The sequence below is a fragment of the Chrysemys picta genome, chromosome 2 (assembly GCF_011386835.1).
Source record: "Chrysemys picta bellii isolate R12L10 chromosome 2, ASM1138683v2, whole genome shotgun sequence".
Taxonomy (NCBI): domain Eukaryota; kingdom Metazoa; phylum Chordata; order Testudines; family Emydidae; genus Chrysemys; species Chrysemys picta.
In genome coordinates this window covers 14821922-14847049 of record NC_088792.1, presented here as the reverse complement: position 1 = coordinate 14847049, position 25128 = coordinate 14821922, and the positions used below count along the sequence as shown (strand labels likewise).

At 48.0% G+C, this 25128-nt stretch overlaps 2 protein-coding genes and 1 long non-coding RNA gene across 15 annotated transcripts in view; 2 read left to right on the top strand and 1 right to left on the bottom strand.

The window, feature by feature from the left end:
* XIRP1 (xin actin binding repeat containing 1) overlaps window positions 1-9014 on the top strand; it is a 51873-nt gene extending 42859 nt beyond the window's left edge. For 12 of the 13 annotated variants that reach the window (XM_042859570.2, XM_024101043.3, XM_024101042.3 and 9 more), the window contains one exon: window positions 277-9014. In XM_042859570.2, the coding sequence (XP_042715504.2) occupies window positions 277-8007 (7731 nt within the window). In that variant the 3' untranslated portion in view covers window positions 8008-9014. The remainder of the gene's footprint in view (window positions 1-276) is intronic. The other variant, XM_065586723.1, reaches the window with a different exon arrangement.
* Window positions 1-24585, top strand: part of LOC135981908 (uncharacterized) — a 98488-nt gene extending 73903 nt beyond the window's left edge. The window contains exon 2 of the long non-coding RNA XR_010599087.1: window positions 24509-24585. This is a non-coding gene — a long non-coding RNA (uncharacterized LOC135981908). The remainder of the gene's footprint in view (window positions 1-24508) is intronic.
* The window catches only part of LOC101949145 (solute carrier family 22 member 13), a 43557-nt gene continuing 36785 nt past the window's right edge, over window positions 18357-25128 (bottom strand). The window contains exon 10 of the mRNA XM_065586725.1: window positions 18357-18531. Coding sequence (XP_065442797.1) covers window position 18531 — 1 coding nt within the window. The 3' untranslated portion in view covers window positions 18357-18530. The remainder of the gene's footprint in view (window positions 18532-25128) is intronic.

The window sequence follows — 25128 nt, the reverse complement described above, 5'->3', positions numbered from 1 at the left end:
TTTAGTTGTGGGGATTCTAGACTACAACTGCTAGAAATGTGTGGATTGATTTAAACTGCCTGGCTGTGGAAAGAGATTTAACACCATAACCCCAAGCCTGGAGAGAGTTTGCTGTGGCGTGATGCTTTTGGGTGCTGTGTGCTGCTGAATCCAAGGTCTGGAATTCATATTCAGTAGGTGCATGGGTTTTCCTCACTTGTTTGCTGTTCTCACTACTAACGAGCACCGGACTAGTGGGGAGAGATAATGCTGACGTTTAAAACTGTTTCCCCAAAGATGGCAGAGCTTCAGAACCAGACGGCATCTAAAGTGAATGGCAAGAAAATGGAAGAGGACTTACCCCCCCCTCCCCTGCAAGACTCATTCCAGGCCTCTACTTCCCTGGATTCAAACCCACTGCCTCCCCCTAAGGAATCCTTCTCAAAGTTCTACCAGCAGCGCCAGGTGAATGAGCTGAAGAGGCTCTACAGGCACATGCATCCTGAGCTGAGGAAGAACCTGGAGGAAGCTGTGACCGAGGACCTGGCGGAAATGCTCAACACAGAAGATCCCAGTGCCCAGGCCTCCGTGAATCTGGATGCAGTGCTCCCGGGGGAGGTTCAGTCCATGCGCTGGATCTTTGAAAACTGGACGCTAGACTCTATCGGGGAGCATCAAGCCACCAAGAAGTTGGCAGAGGAGGAAACCATCCCAAGCGGGGATGTGAAAAGCACCTCCAAGAGATTCGAAAGCCAGTCGTTAAATGGAGACAGGCTCTCTGCATTAACCAAAGCGCCCACGACAGTCCACACCAAAGGGGACGTGCGTACAGCCCGGTGGCTGTTTGAAACCCAGCCGCTGGACTCATTAAACAAAATGTACTCAGATGAAACAGACGTGCAGGAGGCAGTTCTCAAGGAGCCTGTTCAAAGAGGGGACGTGAAAGGTGCCAAGCAACTCTTTGAAACCTACTCCCTGGAAGCGCTGGGCCATTACAGCTCAGTGGAGGAACAGAGTATCCTGCAGCTCAAATCAGAAATCCAGGAGCTAAAGGGCGATGTCAAAAAAACCATCAAACTGTTCCAGACAGAGCCACTCTGTGCAATCAGAGACAAAACTGGCAACATCCACGAGATCAAATCCGTCTGCAGAGAAGAAATACAGAGCAATGCGGTCAGGACAGCTCGCTGGCTCTTTGAGACTCAGCCACTGGATACCATCAACAAGGACACCTCCAAAGTGAAAATTATCCGGGGGATATCATTAGAAGAGGCAGGAAGGAGGGATGTCAGTGGAGCAAGGTGGATGTTTGAAACTCAGCCACTTGATGCGATCAAAGAATTGACAGTGGAAGAAAAGGATTTCAAGGCTTCCATGGATTTCGTTGAAGGGGCAGATGTCAGTAAGCAGCGTCTACTTTTTGAGACCCAGCCTCTTGACTCTCTGAAAGGAGAAGTCTCAGACAGCGGCCCAGCCAAGGAAGAAGTCATCGGCGGTGACGTGAAATCTACACTGTGGCTGTTTGAAACCCAACCAATGGAAACCCTGAAAGATCATTTTGAAGTGGGCCATTTAAAGAGAGTGGGGCTTTTGGAAGAGGAGAGGGGGGATGTGAAGCAAAGAAAGCATGTCTTTGAGACCTGTCCCCTAGGCAGCATCTCCAAGGCATCCTCTGAAGACCCCCTCTCAGCCTCTAACGTACAAGAGGTGATGAAGGGAGATGTAAAATCTTTCAAGAACCTGTTTGAGACTCTCCCATTAGACAGCATTAAGCAGTCTGATGCTGAGCCCATCACCAAACAAGAAGAGGAGATACCAGCTGGGAACGTCAAAGCCAACCAGTTCCTGTTTGAGACAACACCTTTGTACGCCATCAAAGACAGCTTTGGAAACTTCCACAAGGTCACCTCTGTAAGCAGAGAGCAGGTCATGAGCGGTGATGTCAAGAACTACAAATGGATGTTTGAAACCAAACCTTTGGACCAGTTTGATGACAGCACCGAGAAGGTGGATATAATCAGAGGGATCACAAAGCAGGAAGTGATAGCTGGCGATGTCAGAACAGCAAAATGGCTCTTTGAAACCCAGCCCATTGATGTCATCCATCACCAAGCCAACCAAGCAGAACAGCACTCCTCGGTGAAAAGAGAGGTTACTCAGCGGGGTGATGTGAAGACCTGCAGGTGGCTGTTTGAGACACAGCCCATTGACACCCTGTATGAGAAGGTGGAGAAAAAGCAGGAAGGGGAAAGCTCTGTACCACAGGCTGACGTTAAGTCGTACACATGGATGTTTGAGACCCAGCCCCTGGACTCCCTGAAAGGCCAGGAGGAGCAGTATTTGCAGGTCAGCAAAGCATACTGCCAAGATGACTTACAAGGCGTCGACGTCAAAACTGTCAGACATCTGTTTGAGACTGAACCACTGGTCACCAATGCCTCCATCGAGACCGACTCAAAGAAAATGGTCAGGTACTCCAGCCACGTGGAGATACAGTCCGGGGAAGTGTCTCGGGTGAAGGAGTTCTTTGAAACCAAGCCCTTGGATGTACCGGGTAAATTGTCTGCAGCCATGAAAGAGAATGCAGATGGGAACATTGAAGCTGGATCAGTGCACAAGTTCACCTGGCTCTTTGAGAACTTCCCCATGGATACTATAAAGAACAACACTGAGGGCATCCAAGAAATCCCCCCAGAGAAAGATATCGAGGGCGGGGACATCGGAGGCAAGAGGTTCATTTTTGAGACCTACTCCCTAGACCAGATTCATGACAAGGTGGATGAGACGGAGATCAAGAGGATCCAGGAGGAGACCATGAGCAAAGCCAGCATCAAGTCCTGCACCATGCTCTTTGAGAGCCTGCCCCTCTATGCCATCCAGGACAAGGAGGGGGAATACCATGAGGTCACCTCAGTGAAGAAGGAAGAAATAATGAATGGTGACTTGAAAGGTGCCCGGTGGCTCTTCGAAACCAAACCTCTGGATCAAATCAAGAAGGAGGAGGAGGTGTTTGTCATCAGGGCTGTCACCCAAGAGGACATCAAGAAAGGGGATGTCCAGTCTGCCCGATGGAGGTTTGAGACGGAGCCTCTCGATTCCTTCTCTGGGGGGAAGAGGTCTGTGGCCAGGACAGTGGATGATGTACAGAAAGGAGATGTCCAGTCCAACAAGCAGCTTTTCGAGTCTCAGCAGGTGAGCCAGAAGAAATACGTGAGGATGGTCAGCGTCAGCGACGTCAAGCAGGGCGACGTGAGGACGTCCACCTGGCTTTTTGAGAACCAGCCCATCGATTCCCTGAAAGGAGAGTCTGAAGCGAGCTCCAGCATGACCACTGTGCAGAGAGAAGACAGCCAGAAAGGGGATGTGAAGCGCTGCACCTGGCTGTTTGAAACTCAGCCCATGGACAGTCTCAAAGACCCCGAGGGGTCTGCCAGCACCAATGCCCCGCAGGTGGTCCCTTGTGCTGATGTGAAGAGCACCACGTGGCTGTTTGAAACCACCCCTCTGGATAAACTCAGCTCTTCTAAACACAGAACCGAAACTGAGGTGAAAGAGAGGACAGTGAGGGAGACTTTGGAAGGCCTCTGCGCCTGCCAGGCCATCCAGCATGACGGGATCCTCATCGAAGCCAATGACGTAGGGAGTGTGAGGATGGTGAAGTACCAGTTCAGCAGGCAAAGTACTCCAGAGATCCAAAAGGAAGAGATTGTGGGAGGCAATTTGCAAAGAATCATGCTGCAACTACTGCACAGGACCAACGTGGAGGCCCAGGGGATGCTCGTGGAGGAGGACAAGGAGGGCAAGATCAAAGTCAGCCCGCTGCAGCTACTGGACCCGAGCGAAGCTGATAAAAGCAAAGAGGAGTTGAGGGATGATGTTGCTAAGGCTCTCCAAAGTCTCCTTAGCCAAGATGCCTCCATCAAAAAGGGAATGGTCATGCAAGAGACAGAGGTGGGGTCAGTGAAGATGACTATCTACTCCCTCCTGCACCACTCCGTCCAACAGGAAGTTGTCAAGGGGGATGTGAAGTCAACTATAGGGAACCTGCTGGCTTCCTCACAAGAGCAGAGGATGATGGCAACCGTCAAACGGGAGGATAACGAGAAGGGGAATGTCCAGTTGTACACCAGCTGCATCGAGAAGGGAGACCTGGACTATCTAAAGAACCTGCAGCGGGAGTCCGAGATAGAGTCCCTCGTCTCCTCTCAAGCAGAACAGGAACCAGCTGAACTCATCCAGCAGGATGTGCAAGGGGCTAATGTGCATGCCTTGCAACAGGAAGAGCCAGCAGAAAAAGCGACTGCAGATGTGGGACAAGGGGGCATTAAGGGGGCTAAAAGAGTGCTCATGTGTGAAGGCGTTAGCAAAGAGAACACATTAGAAAGAGAGGCAGTGCATGCAGGTGACACAGACTCCACTGCGCAGTGTCTTGGGCCCACCCTGAGCCTGCCCACAGGGATGGGAAAGGAAGCTATTGTGTGCAGGGATACTCAGGCGACCACACAGTCACTGCAAAAGGCTGAGAGTGGCAGCAAGAAGGCAGAGAGAGAGGAGAGAGTCTCTAGAGATGTGAAGGAAGTGAAGATTGCACCACAGGGAGCAGCTTCCACCAGCGTGGCAGCTCAGAAGGAGGACATGGCCAGAAGCCAGTGTTCAGTGGCAGGGGAAACCAGCCAGACGACAAAAAAACGGGAGGAGCAGGCCCTTGGAAGTGATCTTCAAGCCGCAATGCAGAGTCTGAGGCTGGCCACAGCGGAGGCGAAAAGCATTCAGCACCAAGTCCAGAGCAAGCTCCACAAGAGCACGGAGGAAATCCATCTAGCCTCTAAGCAGCAGGCATCCGGCATTTCGGGGCCAATGACCCTGCAATCAACTGTTGGCCAACAGGAATGTGCACCTGCCAAGCAGCATCAAGCCAGCGCCACCGTCAGAGTCCAGGAGTCATCCAAGTCCCACGCAAGTGTGTCTCAGAAGAGCATGACGTCTCACAAAAAGGTCAGTACTTCCGAGGAAGTACAGGGAGGACAGCATTTGTGCCAGGAAAGCCAAGTTGTGCCTAGTGCAGATGTTAGCGTTAAGGATGGTCTGTATTCTGCCAAGCCAGAGAAACCCTATGTAAACCCTTTTGTTGAGTCTGAGTACAAAGAACAATCAGTGCAAGAAGAAAGAGAGCAAGATGTTATGCTCAGAGGGGATGTAAAGACAGCTATCAGAGCACTGCAAAGTGCTGCGACAGAACAGAGACAAGTAGAGAAGGAGGATGTTGTTCGAGGTAACTTAAAGGCCACTCTTCAGTCGCTGGAGAAGTCTAACGTTAATGTCTCCAAAGGGGATTTTAAAGCCGCTATGATATACAGAAATGCAGGGCAGTCATATTCCATATGTAAAAAGGAAAACGAGACTCAATCAATTAGTAACCAGACAGCTGTAGTGGCTTCAGGGTCCCAGTCTGATAATGACTTTCCTCCTCCTCCCCCAGTTGCTGTGATGAAAACTAAGTGTTGTCCACCCATGACACAAGCAAGAGAAGCTGCCCCTTCCCAACCAAGCAAAAAAGATGAAGCCGTGGGATGTGCTGCACCCATGCATAACGCTCTCCCTAAGACCCTCAATCCCACCTCCACCAAAGCCAATGATCAGAGGCCTTCAGAGAAACCAGCGATTCTCCCCAAACCGGAAATTACTGCCCCACCAAGGAGGAAACCCATTCCACCTCCAAAACCTGAGCGCTTCCTGCAGGAGGCACCTTCACACCCTGCAAGCAACAGTAAAGGGAGGTTCACAAAGCTAGTCCCGCCCCCACTGCCTCCTAAACCTCCAGGCCTGAGCGAGCTAGGCAGAGCAAAAACCCCACCCATGAATCAGGCAAAGGACTCGTGTTGTGCTGATGCCTCAACACAAGTGGGATGTGGGGACTGTCACTCAAAGTGCTGTACCCCTCAATCACCAATGGCCAATGCTGTTACAGTAAAGAATCAGAACCCTGAGAAGAAAGCACCAAAAGACATCATCAAAACACCTCTTCAGATAGCAGAGGAAAGGTACAAGGCAATCAAGGAAGAACAGGGCAAGAAAGAGTCAGTAGACTCTAAGACATCAAAGCCACTTAAAAATAGAGTGGCTGGCCCTGAAACAGAACAGGTGATGACCAAAGAGAAGGCAGCAGCTCCAAGGAACTGCTGTCCAGCTGAGGAAATTCAGGGACACAGACTTTCATCTGGCCAAGAGACCAGCTGCACATTAACGTCAAAACAAGAACGGCTGGATGGATATCAGACAGGTCTTACTAACCCCGAGAGTGCGAATAAGCCAAGTACCTCTCCTAAGAATCAAGCTACCCTTCTGAGAAAAGGATATGCCACAGCACTAAATGCCTCACCTAAGACAGAAAGTGCAAGCATGTCTAATCCTGATGGGTCATGGGATAATCAAAGCACCACCCAAAAAACAAATCAGAGAAGACAAGAAGAGCCTTCAGCATCTTCCCATCAGCATTCCAGGGACCTCTTTAAGGAGCAGCAGCAGGAGAACAGCAGACAAGGGGGACATCTTGAAATGAAGAGGGAGCAGCTTGCACAGAAGCCAGTGGTGGTCATGCGAGAAAAGCCCTGCAGAGAAACGGAGGATGAACGTCGCAAGAGACTGTCTTTCCACAAGGAGGAGATCATGAAGGGCAGCGTCAAGGAGGCTATGGAGATCTTTGAGAACCTGCGGAGGCAGGAGGCGCTGCAAGAGATCCTGACCCGAGTGAAGGAGTTTGAGGAAGAGACATTTAAGGTGGATGTGAAAGCCCTGAAGAGCTTCTTTGAGAATGTCCCAGAATGGGTGGTGCATCAGAAGCCTCACCAAGTGACGCAGCAGCACAAGGCCGAGAAGGCCGAGCAAACAGCGAGGGACGACTCTGACAGCGTCTCCTCTGTGGAGCTGGCTTTTGAAGACCTAGAGAGGGCAAGTGCTGAGATCATCCACCTGAAGGAGCAGACGCTAGCTAGGTTGCTGGACATTGAGGAGGCCATTAGGAAAGCTCTCTATTCTGTTTCTAATCTAAAGTCAGAATCAGACATAGCTGGGCTCTCTGGGCTCTTCAAGGAGTCTCTGGGGAATGCCCAGAGCCCTACAACCAGCAACAATATCCGCAAGATCAGTATCGTGTCCAGCAAAGCCAAGCAAGAGAAAGCAGCACAAGGGACGCAAAACGCAGCATCTGTGGGAAGTGCAAATGGGTCAGAAAAGACGGAGATGCCCAAAGGAGAGTTAGAGGTCCCCTGCATCATTCAGCAGCGCGTAAATTCTCCATCATCTCCTTCCTATATCTCCATTGAGTCTGCTGCCAGAAAGCCTGCAGAATCACCCAGGATGGCATATTCCCCCTGGGATGCCCCCTTACCAGATTATCCCGACATGCCAGGAAAAAGGGAGACATTCACTCAGGACATCTTTAACTCATTCACTCACAAATCAGTGGGGTCTGGTGGATGCAATCCAGCTCCCTTGGAGAATGAACAGGAGCCCATCCAAATGAAGATAGGATCAAACTCAATTAGGCAACACCATCTCAGCAACCCTGAGCGTCATCTCAGCGGCAACAGTGACAAGGAGAGGTGCGCACCGGACTCATCCAAAGGCAGCTGCCATGGTGCAATCAAAGGAGGCTTTTCTGACTACAAAGCTCCCCTAAACATCTCTAGCCCACAGAATCCAAGGAGGCAGAAAAGCATATTAGAACTGCAGACAGGTCCAGATGGATCCAAGCTTTACGGAGCCACCAGAACTGTGACCGAGCAGTACGAGGAGGTGGATGAGTTCGGAAACAAGATCATCACTTCATCCACCACTGTCACCAAGCAATCGGAGACCCAAACCTCCTCTACGTGCAATGTGGTCTCTCCTCCCCGGTATGAGATAACCGCCTCGCCCCTCCTTCGGAGGTACCTAAACAGCCCGGGTGAAGATTTCCACTCCAATGGTAGCTTCCAGGAAACAGGGGTGGTCTTTGTCACTTTTGGCAACTCCAAGCCAAAGAAATAGAAGGCTTTGAATAGTGGGAGATGCTAACCAGCTAAAGAAAAAACAATGAATTCACTGATTTAATAACCATGTGACATACAGGAACTCCACCAAGTTTTGTGATTCTTTTAGGATATTCTCCTAGTGTTTGGCGTACAAATACAATTCAGAGCCAGCACTTGTGGTAAACAACATCCCTGGCCTCACTAACCTGACAGACTTGGAGTTACCCCACATCCGAAGAGCTGAGTCTTCGATAGCAGCACAAGCAAGAAAATAAACAAATGGGTGTTTTAGGGTGGTTTCCTCACCTCTGAATAGTGTTTGCGGGTGTGTCCAGGACATCTCTGAACACAGGCAGGAAAAAAGGACAACTAGAGCCAGCCAAAAGAACTAGCCTGTCTGGGTATTTTGGAAACAGACTCATTTATCCTACCTTGTCCATCTCATTCTGATATCAGTGCAGACCTCCCAACAAGCATATGTTATCTCTCTCTCACACACACACACAGACACAGACACACACACTCATGGATGTGTTGGAATAGTTTTTGCTTAGCTATTAAAAGAAAGAACATCTTCAAATTGCTTTCGCGGGGGTGGGAGGAGAGATACTTAGCAGAAACCAGTACATAGCAAGTATTCAGTACTACCTAAAACTGTATCAATCAGGATTTCCAGAATGTTTGTCAGTGTCATTCCCCCTAAGGTGGACATGAAGAAAGATGCTCTAGTTAAGACTGTATCAAGTTCAACTAAAGAAATAGATGGTTATTGCTTTCCTTTCTTTCTTTTTTAGACCTGTAATTTATTATTCATTATATACAAAATCTTTTATTTTAGTGTCCTTGCATTCTTATGTTTAATGTTTAAATCCATTTTGAAACTTTGTAAAGAAATTTTCTTTTTATTATGAACTTCTTTTGTACATTCTCAACTCAATATATAGGATATTTTGTGCCCCCCCCCTTTTTTTTTTTTTTTAATTTTTATTGCTGCATTTTGAAGGTAAATATTACCTCTGAAAATACTCTGGTCTCGTTATTTTGTTTTGCCACGTGTTTGATTCAGTTCAAAGTTCTGCCGATGAACTAGTTGAGTCTTTCATTGTCACCACCAAGCTTTATCAATGGAAGCTAAAAAGAAAACAGAGCCAAAACTGGTAAAAAAAAATGAATTTTCAACACAAATATATTAACAACAACAAAAATCCACAAAAAAAGAAGAATTTTATTATTTTTCCACGTTTTTGCTCTTTTACAACCATATTCTTTTGAAAATTCAGAATTAAAAGAAAAGAAAAATTTTGCGTACTTTGACCAGCTATAAAAACATGAGCAAAGAACGTGTCTAACGTTTGTTAAGTTGATTGGAGTTACTTAGGGCTACCTTGTGATTTGGTCATACAAGACAGCAAGAACACCTCTTCGCTGCTGAGTTAATTCAGGTGATTGGCGTCCAGCTCTGAGCCAAGCCTGGTGTGAGCGGTCACACTACAAAGCCACATCCCCGTTAGTGTGTCCTTGCTGGGTGCTGCACTCACTCACATGACTCACTAGGACTTCTGGGGGCATAGAATCATAGAATCATAGAATATCAGGGTTGGAAGGGACCTCAAGATGTCATCTAGTCCAACCCCCTGCTCAAAGCAGGACCAATTCCCAGCTAAATCATCCCAGCCAGGGCTTTGTCAAGCCGGGCCTTAAAAACCTCCAAGGAAGGAGACTCCACCACCTCCCTAGGTAACGCATTCCAGTGTTTCACCACCCTCCTAGTGAAATAGTTTTTCCTGATATCCAACCTGGACCTCCCCCACTGCAACTTGAGACCATTGCTCCTTGTTCTGTCATCTGCCACCACTGAGAAGAGCCGAGCTCCATCCTCTTTGGAACCCCCCTTCAGGTAGTTGAAGGCTGCTATCAAATCCCCCCTCATTCTTCTCTTCTGGAGACTAAACAATCCCAGTTCCCTCAGCCTCTCCTCATAAGTCATGTGTTCCAGACCCCTAATCATTTTTGTTGCCCTCCGCTGGATTCTTTCCAATTTTTCCACATCCTTCTTGTAGTGTGGGGCCCAAAACTGGACACAGTATTCCAGATGAGGCCTCACCAATGTCGAATAAAGGGGAACGATCACATTCCTCGATCTGCTGGCAATGCCCCTACTTATACAGCCCAAAATGCCGTTAGCCTTCTTGGCAACAAGAGCACACTGTTGACTCATATCCAGCTTTTCGTCCACTGTGACCCCTAGGTCCTTTTCTGCAGAACTGCTACCTAGCCATTTGGTCCCTAGTCTGTAGCAGTGCATGGGATTCTTCCGTCCTAAGTGCAGGACTCTGCACTTGTCCTTGTTGAACCTCATCAGGTTTTTTTCGGCCCAATCCTCTAATTTGTCTAGGTCCCTCTGTATCCGATCCCTACCCTCTAGTGTATCTACCATGCCTCCTAGTTTAGTGTCATCTGCAAACTTGCTGAGAGTGCAGTCCACACCATCCTCCAGATCATTAATAAAGATATTAAACAAAACCGGCCCCAGGACCGACCCTTGGGGCACTCCGCTTGAAACCGGCTGCCAACTAGACATGGAGCCATTGATCACTACCCGTTGAGCCCGACGATCTAGCCAGCTTTCTATCCACCTTACAGTCCATTCATCCAGCCCATACTTCTTTAACTTGGCGGCAAGAATACTGTGGGAGACCGTATCAAAAGCTTTGCTAAAGTCAAGGAATAACACATCCACTGCTTTCCCCTCATCCACAGAGCCAGTTATCTCATCAAGCCCATGGCTTTCAGACCTACAGTGAATTGAGTTGCTCTGTGATCCTTTTCCAGTGCCTTACGGGAGAACTTGTCTGTTTTTCTGGGCACAGTTGTGGGAAGGCGTTGGAGGACTATCAGCACTGGAGTGGTTTAGCCTGTGTCCTCACTGCAAAGTATGTGGGTTACCTGCCTGAGTAAGCAGCACTTGGGTTTTGGCCTATACCCCAGATGAGCCAGCTAGCCCAGGTGTAAAGCACCACCAAACTCAGGCCAGAGGGGTTTGTGTGTGGATTGCAGCTGGATTAGGGACAACATCTGCGTCAGAACCCTCTGTGCAGGCTGCTCAAACCTTGAGTTAACAGGCCTTCTCTGGAGCAGGCTCCAGCCCCATTACTCGTTGGCCAACACCAAGGTGTAGCAGTTCACTGCTAGTACAGGCCAGCAGCAAATTACTCCCTCTCCCTCAGAGCAAGGAGGAAGCAAAGGTGTTGCGACTCAGTGGGGTGTCTGTGCCCCTCAGGGCTACATGTGGGGCAGTGCAGCTGATGTCCTCTGCTCAGATGCTGCCTAAAGTCACAATCTAGCCCTTTCTCTGGAAAGGAAAAGAGTTAGTGGGGATTTTTCTCAAGATGTGAGAGATCATGGAGGATCTATTAAAAAACTAACCCAGCAGTGCAGCCTAGTGGTTAAGGCCCTATGGATTCTCTTCCCAGAAATGCCAGTGTGCATGTTGGGTGACCTTGGGCAAGTCACTTCGCTGCTCGGTGCCTTTGTTTCCCCTTCTGTAAGATGGGGCTAATGACACTGATTTATTTTGTAAAGCACTTTGAGATCTACTCATGAAACGCACAGTATAACAGCTAGGAATTATTATTGTTATTATTATTCTTTCTACCAATTCCCCTTTGAGATAGAAGGGGTTCTGACACTTACACTGATGATTAACAAGAAGAAAAAAAATGAAAGAAAATATCTATTCCTGCCACATGTAGTTAAATGTATGGAACCCACTGCCTCAAGATACCCAAGGGAGTTAAAGTGGCTAGATTAAAAGGGCAGGGTTATTCTATGCTCACCTAGCACTCGGTGAACTGAGATAAGGAGAAAGGTAATCAGACTTCATACTTCAGGACATAAGCTGCTCAACTGTGGGGAAGCCAGGAAGAAACCTTGTCTCCCATATACGGTGTTGTATGCATTGGTCAGCTATGTTATGGCTGGTTTATTCCTTCCTTTGAAACATATGGCATTGGTCCCTGCAGAAGGTAGGATGTCAGTCACATTGGGTGGACCAAACGATCAGATGCAGAATGGAAACTCATGGCAGATACATTAAGAAGGAACACAGGGGCTCATCCAGTGAGCCAATATTGTCATGTGGCGGTGATCTGAGGTCACTCCTCACTCCTTGGGGAGCAGGGTCTGAGAGAGCTAAGCCCTGGAAGGAGGGAGCACCTCACATATAACTCTAGGGTGACTCTTCCAGATGACATATGTAGTAGTCCTGATAAGCTCCAGCCGGAGCCTTGATGAGCCTTTCTTGGAGCACAGGAGGACCCCTTGACATGGAAAAACAAGTATAAGCCAAGAAGGAACAGCTCCATCCCTTAGAAAGAATGCACACACACCCAAGAGTGATTTTTAAAAGTGGGAAGATAAGGGATTTGGCTTTGGGCCATGTTAAATTGAAGTTGATGGTGAGACATCCAGGAGACAAAGTCAGAAAGACAGGAGGCAATAGGGCAGTTTCAATTCTGGCCAGAACCCAGAAGAACAGAGATACACAAAACAATAAAGCAATGGGCAAAACCACATAGGTCCATGCAAGACACCATCCATTGAGTGCACCTGGTCTTGGGGGATAAAAAGATACCCAAGCATTTTAGCTCCTCCAGCATTGTTTTGTTCAGGATCAATTCTGTAAACAGGACTAACCGGGTTTATTTTGATTTTTTGGAGTTGCTGCAGAAAATGTTTCCACACTGCTTTTCTTATTCCTCCTTGACACAATATTAATGAGTTGCAAGTTCCCCAGGCAGCTGGTTTATTTTATTTAATTTTAAAGACAGCTGCAAAGCTGCTTCAGCAAACTGCATATTGCTTGCATGGGCTGTGTATTCTGGTTCCACAGAAACTCAGATAACCCCAAATATCTTGCACTGCCAGCACTTAATAAATCATCATCTTATTTGCGTTGCTGTTTTTTTGTGGGCTTTTCCAGTGCCTCAATGAGCCATTTATGAGGCTGAAGTAATTTGAGAGGTCTTCCTTTCGAGCTATTTCCATCATCCAGGAACTGAAATATCACGACAAGATAGATGTTGCATTATTTCAGCTCTATATGTGGCCTCTTGAAGCATGAAAAGAGCCAAAGAAAAACCAAATACAAATACCTGCAACACAAATACAGGTTGAAAAATCAACACATTCTCACTGCCTCACCACCATTTGAGACCCTACAATAACAAACCAGTAGAGGGTTTTTCCTCTTAAATTCCAAGCAAGTTTGCATACTGCTTTCAGAGGTCTTTGGATACAGTGCATTATGTTGGTCAGAATATTTGCCCTGCTGCATCTGTCTGCAAAGAACAGCGATCATTGTAAACATTGTCTAGTTGCAAGATGAAATTCAAAAAAGGCAAGTGCAGATTATTGCACGTAGAAAAGAAAAATCAAATGCACAAATACAAAACCATCTAGGCAGTAGTACTGTGAAAAGGATATTGGGGTCATAGTGGATCACAAATTGAATATGAGCCAGCAATGTGATACAATTACAAAAAAGACTAACAACATTCTGGGGTGTATTAACAGGAATGTCTTATGTAAGACACGGGAGGTAATTGTCCCACTTTCCACAGGCAAGGAGGCCTCAGCTGGAGAATTGTATCCAGTTTTGGGCATCACACGTTTAAGAAAGATGTGGTCTGATAGACAGACTAGAAGACAGCAACAAAAATGATGAAAGGTTTAGAAAACTTGACCTATGAGGAAAGGTTAAGGAAAACTGGACATGTTTAGTCTTGAGAAAGAAGACTGAGAGGGGAATCTGATAACAGTCTTCAGGTATGTTAAGGGCTGTTATAAAGAGGATGGTGATCAGTTGTGCTCCACTGAAAGTAAGGCAAGAAGTAATCAGCTTAATCTGCTGCAAGGGAGATTTAGGTTGGCTATTATAGGAAAAAATTTCTATCTATCTATAAGGGTAGTTAAGCTCTGGAATGAGTTTCTGAAAGGAGGGTGTGGAACCCCCATCATTGGAGGTTTTTAAGAATAGGTTGGACAAACACCTGTCACATCTGGACTAGGTTTATTTGGTCCTGCCTCAGCACAGGGGACTGGACTAGATGACCTCTCGAGGTTCCAGCCCTCCATGTCTATGATTCTATGAAAGCTGATGGGTGGATTGACTGGGGCAGAGGAGGGTACGTATCACACTTATTATGCAGACCCAAAACTTCCAGTCATGACTGTGTCCCTTTAAATAATATCACAGCAATGAAACAATGAAAGGAGAGAGGGACAGGCTGAAGTGCCATCCTTTACTCATCTAGTTAGGCCTACAATGACTGTAGCAGCATGTAGAGTGCACGTCCCATCAACCGTTGATAGGACACTCCTGTCACATTAGGAAACAATAGAGTATAGTAGAGGTCAGGGCCAGCTCCAGGCACCAGCCCTCCAAGCATGTGCTTGGGACGGCACCTGGAGGCGGGCGGTGCTCACCCGGGGAGAGTGGGGCCGCGGCCGGGCTCTCCGCCCTCCTCCCGGCGCGCCGGCTGGTCGGGGAGAGCGGGGCCCCGGCTAGCCGGGAAGAGCGGGGCCGCCCTCCTCCCGGTGCTCCGGCCGGTCGGGGAGAGCGGGGCCACGGCCGGGCTCTCCGCCCTCCTCCTGGCGCTCCGGCCGGTCGGGGAGAGCGGGGCCACGGCCGGGCTCGGTGCCTTCCCCTGCCGCACTCCCAGCCAGGGGTGGCAAAAAAGCCAGAGCCGGCCCTGGTAGAGGTGGAGTCTGTGCCTGAAATTTGAACCTCCCAACTGTTACCAAGTTGCATCACCATCTCAACGTGAGTTGGCTGGAGTTTTGTCATCTGTGAAATAGGCTTGGGAAAGGAAAGGGGCTTTGAATCATGCTCTGGCCCCCAGACTCAGGTCTTTCTACTTTGCTCTTCATTACTCAGCCCAAAGAGAAGCCAGAGAACTTTCACATATCACTAAGAATGGACACGGCTCCAAATCAGAAGCCTCTAGACTAGCTCAACTAAAGAAACATTCTGCATGCCTCCCAAATGATTATTAAAATTACTTCCCAACTCCATTAGTCAACCCACAGACCTTCACCTGTAGCCCAACTAAATATATTTGCTTCAGCCCAAGGGAAAGAGTTGAACATGAGGAGCCTTTCACACTGCAATCAAGTCCACCGGATTGGGAGGGCCTAAGCGACGGTTCTGTTTCTCACACATTCATACCCCGGGGCACTGGGGAGGCTAGTAACTAGTAGAAATACTGGATTGATAATCACAGAATCATAGTAGCTGGAAATGGAAACAACTTATTACTCATTGACTCTGTGCCCTACAAAGAATGGATCTAATCCCCCAATAAAGGAGGTATCAAATAGCAAAGTTATACCACGCTTGATCTTAGCCAAAAGGCCAAAGCACCTGTAATGCCGAAGACCATAAAAGCTTTGTGCAATTGCTTTCCTGCTCAGAGCACCTGGTGACAACGAATACTAACGGCAGGCTGTAGACTTGAATTAACTGCCCAAACACCTTGATAGCGCAGAATAAAGGTTGCCCAGGACTACCTCGTGTCCTTTCAGAATGTGGAAAGTGGCTAATCTTAAACCTCTGAAAACCAGGAAATACAAAGTTATGATACATGCCAACTTCTGTCATTTCCTTCAGACTCCTTTTTCCACAAAGATACAGCACTTTGAGGAGTGACATTGATAGGTGAGATCTCTTGGCTCATGTATATTGGATGAATTATTGTCAGAAGTTGACATTTGTTTTCTGTGTTCATTTTTCATGATAAATGTAAGTTACTGTGTTGACTGAGGACAGTATCTGGTATCTCATTAGTCAATGTTGACCATAAACCAGTTCTTAGGCCATGTCTACGCTACAGGCACAACAGACTAGCTATAGCACTATAGCTATGTCGCTGTAACCCAGTAGTGTAGACGCAAACTACACCGACAGCAAGGGCTTTTCCATTACTGTAGGAACTCCAACTTGCCGAGCAATGGTAGCTAGGTTGACAGAAGCATTCTTCCATTGACCTATCTGTGTCTACGCTGGGGGTTAGGTTGAGATAGCTAAAGTGCTCAAGGGTGTACATTTTTCACATCCATGAGCACCTCAGCTATGTCAACCTAAATTTGAAGAGTAGACCACACCTTAGAATAGGCTTTCTATTATGGGCACCTTTCCTGATGTCCAGCAATCCCTTTGATCATACAGCCATCGACAGTCTCCGCTACTTGCTTTTCTTTGATGACACTCAGTCCCATTGTTCAAGAAATGGGTAAGGCGCATGAGTCACGATTACATTGCCCTTACCACATTACCCTTATCTCTTAGTATCTTTCATCTTCCCTCTATTTAATTAATGCTGTTTTCCTTGACAATACTTCTAAAGTAAAACTGGAGTCTTTGTGTGGATTTTAGAGCACTAAGGGCTAGTTTATACTGGCAACATTAAAGCGCTGCCACTCTCTTTGGAATGCTGTTATATCAATATCTAGTTCTAGGCAATGAAAACCAGGTCGCAACATCAAATAATTGGGGAGGGATAGCTCAGTGGTTTGAGTATTGGCCTGCTAAAGCCAGGGTTGTGAACTCAATCCTTGAGGGGGCCACTTAGGGATTTGGGGCAAAATCAGTACTTGGTCCTGCTAGTGAAGGCAGGGGGCTGGACTCAATGACTTTTCAGGGTCCCTTCCAGTTCTAGGAGATAGGTATAGCTCCATATATTATATTATGATATTCCCAGTCAGGCATCCCTTTTTTTTCTTATACTTTTAAAGAATCAATAGAGTGCAAAGCTCCCACTGCACCCTTATATCTGAGCTGATACAGCTTTCCATGGAACAGTGCAGAGGTTGGTCCCCCTCAGTTTGGGAGGAATGCTATGAAGGACTAGAAAACTAGTGGGATTATGACATCATTGCAGACTGGGAAACAGAGTAGGGCTGGAATTTTTCATCAGATGGCACGTACTTTTTTTTTGCTCGTTTGTTAACACCTGCTTACCTGTGAAAGACTCAGACATTCAACTAGGAGCTGAAAATGCTCTCATTTTAGCTCGCCTGTCCTCCCAGGAGTCAGTCATTCAGCGAAAAGCAAAATGACTTCATATACCTGGTACTTTTAAGGTAAAAAAGTAGAGTCTAAAATGATTATGCATCAATTAAAAATAAAGAGCACAACGTTTTCCCCCTTATCAAGTCCCATTTCAGACACGTGTGGGTGTGATGTTGCAATGGAATAGTCCTTGGTGTTGCCTTCGGTCAGGACTGAAACTGTTGTCCCCAGGCCTACTCCCCCTAAAAGGTAGGACGTACACTTGCCTCAATCTCTTACAGGTTCCCTAGGGAATTACATTCAGCAAACTGGCAAACCTGCCAGCAGACACAGAGCGCAAGTGATCAGAGAACAGCAGCAAAACACACACCAGAGCCAAATCAAAGCAAACATGGAAATCCTTTCAGGAAAAATCAGATTTTCACTCATTTGACCAGTGGATGTTGGCCCAGACTCTAGTTACTAAGTCACTGGTGCAATGAATCAGAGAGTTAGGCTTTTCTTGAGTTCAGGGGGTCAGCTCCTACCAACCCCTCTTCCAGTTTCAGTGAAGGCCCTGCAGACTAGGTTTAAGAAAGGATTCATCAGGCCAGATGAGCTTCTGCTGAACAGTGTCACTGTGAAAACAGATCTCAATGAACTACCTACTTTACAGATCACCCTGGCAACTGCCCATACAAACTACTCGTGGCTACTTCAGTAGCTGAGCTGGGGTCTCTGCTCCTTTGCTGCCCAGAAACAAAGTGGCGAGGGGTACAATAGGGCTGTGCAATGCATTCAAAGCGATTCACTGGGACAGTTCACGTAAGTTAGAGTTTGCAGAATTAGGCCTCAATATGGGGCTTACATTGTAAAATGTGGGCTATAGTAACACATACTGGAGGAATGTGCGCCCCGGGCTTGTTATTGTAGCTAATGGAGAAATAACATTTACATTTGCTGCCTTTGTGTGATTTTAACTGCACAATCTATGAGAGCATTTCTTACACTGGAGATTGGTCCATCTGGTTTTAATAGGGTTACTCTAAGAGTTTGCAGGATCAGGTCCTATGTGTGTCGATTTGTCTTTTTACTCAAACTTTTTAAATGTTTCTATCCGCTTGTGGGGGAAAGGTTCAGGGCAATTCTTGTCGCTTCCAGACTCACTCACCCATTCCTAACTGGACCCCAAACTCTGACCCTATACATGACAGCAAATAGCTTGGACCAACCAGGAACCTGAGAGCTTAAGAAAAAAATTAACATCATTTGTAATATGACGAGACAGTTAAACAAGAGGAGCCAAATCAGCGAAATGATGTTGCATGTTTAATTGCAGGTGTTGGGGTCACAGTGTTATTTAACTTTGGGTTTGTCATTTCAGTCGATGATGAAGGAGGTATGTTCCTCATGCCTCCAGCCTGTCTCTTCTATGGAGTGTGTGGCAGCCAACAAGGTCCTTCTGCACCACTCATGCTTCTGCTGCAAGCTCTGCAAGAGGAAGCTAAGGTAAGTAGTGGGACTAGGTGCCATTTACTCCTGAGGGATCGCAAAGTGGTTTACAAAGAGTGGGCCCAGCAGTCCCCTCCAGTAACTCTGGTAGGGAAGAGCTCTGCAGCGGTCACAGAAAGGGGAGCAGGGTTTGTGTGATATAATCTCTCTCCCCGTCCCTGGAGCTTGAAGACTGCCCTCCTCAAACACATGGTGCCAGGGCTCTGTGGATCAGGACTCCTGGTGAAGGCAGGTGGGGCTACAAGCAGGAAGCAGCTGCAGCCCCCAGGCCTGCTCCCCATAGACTTCAGCCTGCACCTCAGCAGACATCTGTGTGGGAGTTAATGACATTTCAAGCAGCACGGACTCGTACTGGGTCTCCTGAGTACAGCACAGCCATGGGGTGAGGCAATCAGTGACAGTGAGCATTCCCCACCCCCAAGCCGCCATGGGGTGAGGCAATCAGTGACAGTGAGCATTCCCCACCCCCAAGCCGCCATGGGGTGAGGCAATCAGTGACAGTGAGCATTCCCTACCCCAAAGCCACCCTGGGGTGAGGCAATCAGTGACAGTGAGCATTCCCCACCCCCAAGCCGCCATGGGGTGAGGCAATCAGTGACAGTGAGCATTCCCCACCCCCAAGCCGCCATGGGGTGAGGCAATCAGTGACAGTGAGCATTCCCCACCCCCAAGCCGCCATGGGGTGAGGCAATCAGTGACAGTGAGCATTCCCTACCCCAAAGCCACCCTGGGGTGGGCAGCCAATGACAGCGTACCCCCCCACACAGCCGCCATGGGGCGAGGCAGCCAGTGACAGCGCGGCCCTCTCCAGCCACCATGGGGTGAGGCAGCCAGTGACAGCGTACCCCCTCACACAGCCGCCATGGGGTGAGGCAGCCAGTAACAATGTGGCCCCCCCAGCCATTAGGGGTCAAGACAGCCAGTGACAGCACGGTCCCCCCAGCCGCCATGGGGCGAGGCAGCCAGTGACAGTGTACCCCCCTCACACAGCCACCAGGGGACGAGACAGCCAGTGACAGCACGGCCCTCTCCAGCCGCCATGGGGCGAGGCAGCCAGTGACAGCGCGGCCCCCCAGCAGTCATGCTAACCAGGGAGAAGGGGCATGCCAACAGGTCACCACAGAGAGGCATGTATTCCCTGCTGAGGCTGTGGGAACTATGGGGCTTGGAGCAGCGTTCCCAGTGGATCCTGGGCTCTGCGAACATTCCCTCTGCCTTTTCTAAGGCTCCCCAAGCTCCTCATCCCTGATGGAAGTATTAGGAGGTAACTGAAGGGTGAACCATGGCATTTCCTGGGCCCTCGCCCTCCTGCAGCTGGCTTTACCACAGGAGGACCCTCTGCACTGGTACAATAATACTCAGCATAAAGGAATTATTTTACTTCTGACATGCAGCCACCTCTGGAGTGGAGACTGGCAACCAACCAGCACACAATGCATTGCACAACAATGGCAAAAAGGGGAAAGGACAGCAAGGTGAAACCTTGCAAAAATGTCCTGAGATCTTTAAGAGGTGACAGAGCATCAGCTTTCAATATCTTTCACACACAGTACATTGCTTGCAACTCAGCTTATTGACCTAGATTCATAGATCTTAATGCCAGCGGGGGCCATTCTGATCATCTAGTCTGACCTCCTACACAGGCCATTGAATTTCACCCAGTGATTCCTGCATCAAGCCCATATCCTGTGGTTGAGCTAGAACATGTATTTTAGAAAGACACCCCAATCTTGCTTTAAATCCTTCAAATGAGGGAGAATCCACCACATCCCTTGGTAAACTCCATGCAGCTTACTGTGTGTGAGAGGATGGATGGCCTCATCAGAAGGGTGAAAGACTTAGCTGAACCAGTTGGGATTTGAACCAGTGTTGTCAGAGTGCCACAATATTTCAAAAGCCGCTATTTTAGCCCTTCCAGCTGGACTTGATTTTAAGGAACCATGAAGAGCCACTGTGAGTTGGCTCTGAGATTCCCCAGCCTTAACTCCCATAATAAAATGCCTGCAGCTCAAATGTTACCACATAGTGAACATTTCTAGGGCAGAATAGAATAGAACCTCTTCATTATCAGAATGACACTTATTACTCTAGACCCCTTCATCCCCACCCCACAAAGACCTCCCATTGTCCCCACGCTATATTACTGTAACGTACTGACATGCTGAGTTATCATGCAAGATCACGCTGTGCTTAGCCCTGCTCCAGAAGGAAGGAGAAGACGACACAAGGAGCTTTCCCCTTTTCTTTATTCTAGCAGGTGTTGATGTAGGATATTTTGACCAGCCCATAGGATACTGAGGAAGTTGCAGTAAGAAGAATGAACACTTGGTAGGAGGTATTCTCTCCCAGGCACATTTGGAAATGACACCTGCTATTTGATGCAACAGGGTCATTCCAAAAGTAAAAATACACACATCGCTCTTGATGTGTGTCGTTAAGATCTCGGGGCGAGAGTCAGCCACAGGCTAGGGTTGCCAACTTTCTAATGTCTGAAAACCGGACACTACAGCAGGAGTGCAGGAACCTCCCACTGCCCATGCTCTGCCTCTTCCTCTGAGGCCCCGCTCCCACCCCATCTCTTCCCTAGGCCCTGCCACCCTGCTCATTCCTCTCTCCCCCTCCCCCATCACTAACTGCTCTCCCCCCTCCTCGTTGCCCAATCCCCTACACCTGCCTCCTCCCCTCACAAGCTGACTCCCTCTGCTCCAGGGCTGGGACAAGAACTGCAGCCCCCTGATGTGGAGCCTGCCTGCCCATGAGATGCAAGTAGGAGGCACCCCTGGCTGAGCAGGGGCTGGTGCGAGTTGATGACCTCCCCGTCTCCCGTGGTAACTGGACTTTTGGTGTCCAGTCAGTACATTTGACTGGACACTGCACAGGTCCCTTTCGAAAATCAGATACCTGGCAGCCCTAGCCACAGTAGGACTGATCTAGCAGTATACAGAGGGGAGGGAGATCACAAACCAGCTTGAACCTCAAGATGGGGATCTGTGGGCCACCTGGGAAATCTCACAGCCGTCCAAAAGAGGTGGAGACACCAGTTTGAGAACCTCTGTTCTACATTGTGTGGTGCCTGGGTCAGACATTGTTAGTGCTTAACACATGCACTGTGATAATAATCAGACTTAGTTGGAAAATGGGCTTTTTTCTGTGGAAAATTCAACAACAAAAATCATATGTTCTCCTCAGAATTTGGGAGTTGTTGTTTGGAGGCCTCTTGCTCCCATTCTCCTCTGTAGCTGGGCTTCCTGGTCAGACTACATCTCCCATGATACATCGTGGTCTCCCCCATGGAGAGGTGAGACATTTGTGTCGTGGGAGTCCCCGCTCATGGTGCATCAAGGGAGATGAAGTCTGTTTGGAGAGCCTGACTCAGAGGAGAATGGGAACATGAGGAAATGGAACTACAACTCCCATGGTGCACTGCAACAGGATATCCAAATAGAAATATTTCCGTTTGCAGGTGTCCGGTTTTTTGACCAAAAAAAAAAAAAAAAATTCCATAGAAACCAGAAACTTCTAGTGAAAATTTTCATTTTAATCAAAAACCAAAAATGTCCATCATGAAAGTATTTTGACGCAAACCTTTCAACTAGCACTAATAATAATTCTTTCCCTCACACATAGTACTCAACTGCTGTCCTGATGTGTGTTTTACAGCTTGCATAACTACACTGCCCTCCACGGGGCGTTTTACTGCGAAGTCCATTACCAGCAGCTTGCCAAAGCCAGGGGAGGAAGCAAGAAGGAAAAGATTGAATGCAAACAACAAGATCAGCAGCTACACGCAATGCTAACACCAGGCCTAGGATCAGAGCCCAGGAACAGATATAACAGGGCAGAAAAGAAAATTGTGGAGACAGAGAAACTGCAACCCAGATCCTTTAATTCACATCCACATCTCAGCTTGGGGCCACCTGATGGAATGAGGCAGCTGCGCAGTGAGTTTGTCTCGAGAAACCAGTTCAGAACTAACTGGCCGCCTTTGAAAAAAAGCTCTGCAGAGGCACCCAGAAACCCCGACAAACCTGGAAAGAGTGAGGGGCGAGACACTGCATTGAATTTACAAACCTACCAGGCTGCGGGCAGCAGAGCAGATGGGGTTATGCTCAAGACACGTGATGGGAAATCAATAGCAGAAATGGCTGTGAAAGAGAAACCAAGCCTGTTACCTAGGGTCACCTTTCTAAAGGAGGCAGGGCCAGGTTTTTCCTGGGTGAAAGCAGGGGGTGGGAAAGGAGCGCTCAGAGACGGTAAAAAGCAGCTGGGGTCCGTGGAGGGAAACGTGGCGAGAGCTCCGAAAGGAAAGCAAGGGAGCAGAGTATCAGAGAAAGTTGCTGTGTTCCAGCAGAGTAAACCCAGACTGGAGAGCAAGCGTGTTCCTGCCATCTCGCCGTTAGCCTTGGTGCCTGTGAAACCTCCTGCGCATGCTTCATTCATCTCCCATTCAAAAGCATTAAGAGCTACTAATGGGGCATCTACAAGAGCTGTTCAGGCTGGTGCTCTCTGTACTGCAGAACTCCTGCCGAAGGATAACAAGCTTAGTGTAACTCACTCCACCGAGGGCCTGTTTAATGAAGGAAACATAAACCTTAGCATAGCGAGAGCTGAATCTGTTCCCAAAAGTATCGTTAATTTGCCTGAACTGACTCTATCCGTGAGTTCGAATACACAGGACCAGCAGCATCCCGAGGATACCGGGAGTGGCGCACTGGCCTCTCACGTACTAGGAGAAGCTGAGACACACAGCGTTGCAAACATGATACCAGAATGCGGAGCAGGGGGTTACATTTCTTCCCAGCATAAGCCTGAACCTCAGATACATCCAGCTGAACATGATGCGGTCAAAGGCAATGAAACAACTTGCCTCCCCAGTAAGTCAATGACGTCTTACACAGCGGCTGGTTCACCAGAGCTGGGAGTTTTGGTGCCATTACTCCAGACAGCTGAGCAGGTGCATGAGGATTCAAAGACAGACAGCCAAGAGTTCTCTGGACACCTAATGCCACTAACGTATGAGGCAAACGTGCAGGGATGTGGAGAAGACCTCAAAAGCACTGGGGCAGCGGTTGAGAAGGTGAAGAAAATGCAGCCAGAGAGCAAAGAGTGTTATGAATTTGTGGAGCATACTCCTGGTCATACCTCTCAGGAAAGCAAGCCAGAAGGAAGCGCCATCTCTTCAGCTGGACAAGCAGGGAGAACAGATGATCAAACTGGGTCCTACTTACCAGAAATGGAATCTCAAAATACGTATGATCCCCTAGTAAATAGCCCACAAGGGGATATTTTGATAGATAATGTTAAATTATCTACTAGGGACATTTCAGGATCAATGGACACACATCTGAATGCAGCCAGCACTACTGGAATCTCACACGATAAGCCCAGCAGCTCAGAAGATACTAAACTCAAGTCAAAGGGTCAAGATGACCCTTTGGGACAGAGCATCCTCCACATTTCTGAGCCACTGGGCAAAAAGTTAGAAGCTTTCAGATCTAATGAAACAGCAGACAAACCTGAAACTCACCTAGCAGGAAATGGGAACGTGGATGTGAAACCCCAACATGAAAGTGAGTCAAATGGAACGGCTAGTGCTCCCCAAGGCAAAGAGACTAGAAATGGTCATGCCAGGAAAGATACACTCGCAAAAGCTTCCAGTCTTGGGAAAAATCCGTTTGCTAGGCTTTTTGCTTCCGAAAATAAAGACAGCACCTCAAAGAAAGCGCTTGCAGGGAAAAAGAAATCCACTAAGCCCCAGTCTGCCTTGGTGACATTATTTGGCTATTCCTCAAATAAAGAAAGGAATCCAAAGGAAAGTCTTACAAAACCTTCACCGAAACTTTCAGAGCAAACAAACAATGGAGATCAGCAGGAACCTTCCCAGATTGGAAGCTCCTCAAGCCAGTCAAGGCAAAAGGTCAACAAGAAAGAGGAAGCATCAGATGCCGTTACTCAGATCGGAAGAGCAGAGGCAACCCCACAAGATTCACCGCAGAGTTCGGGGTACCACCTGGGAGATGGACTCAGTGAACGTTTTCCACATTTAGACAGCACTGAAGTCTTAGGGTCCAATGTGCTTTTGTTGACTCCTGGTGCAGACAGTTTGAGTAATGCTAGCAATTTACATGAGGCACCTAGTCTTGAATTTCATGACCAACCTGATTTAAATGTGCAAACTGCACAACAGGGTGATGCCAATTGCTCATCTTTGATTCCATCAGGGGACTCTCAGGAAGAATCTCTGGCAACCAAGGAAGGCAGACAGCCGTCTATAGGACCGATAGCTGCAGCAGACTCTAGACTGAGTCTGACCAGTGAAGGAAAGCATTATGACACTTGTCTACATAAAATGGAAAACATGGCTGGTTTGGACGATCAAGATTCAAAGATCAAGACTGGAACCTTTTCTACATTAAGTCATTTAGGAGCGTCACACAAAGAAATTGACCTTCCCTTAGAAGGCCGAGATCTTTTAGAGTCCAATACACTTTTGTTGTCTGCAGGGGCCAGTAATTTAAAAAGCACAAGCAAAAACTTTCCTGGCATCAGTGGCACAGATATCCCATGCCCAGCTGA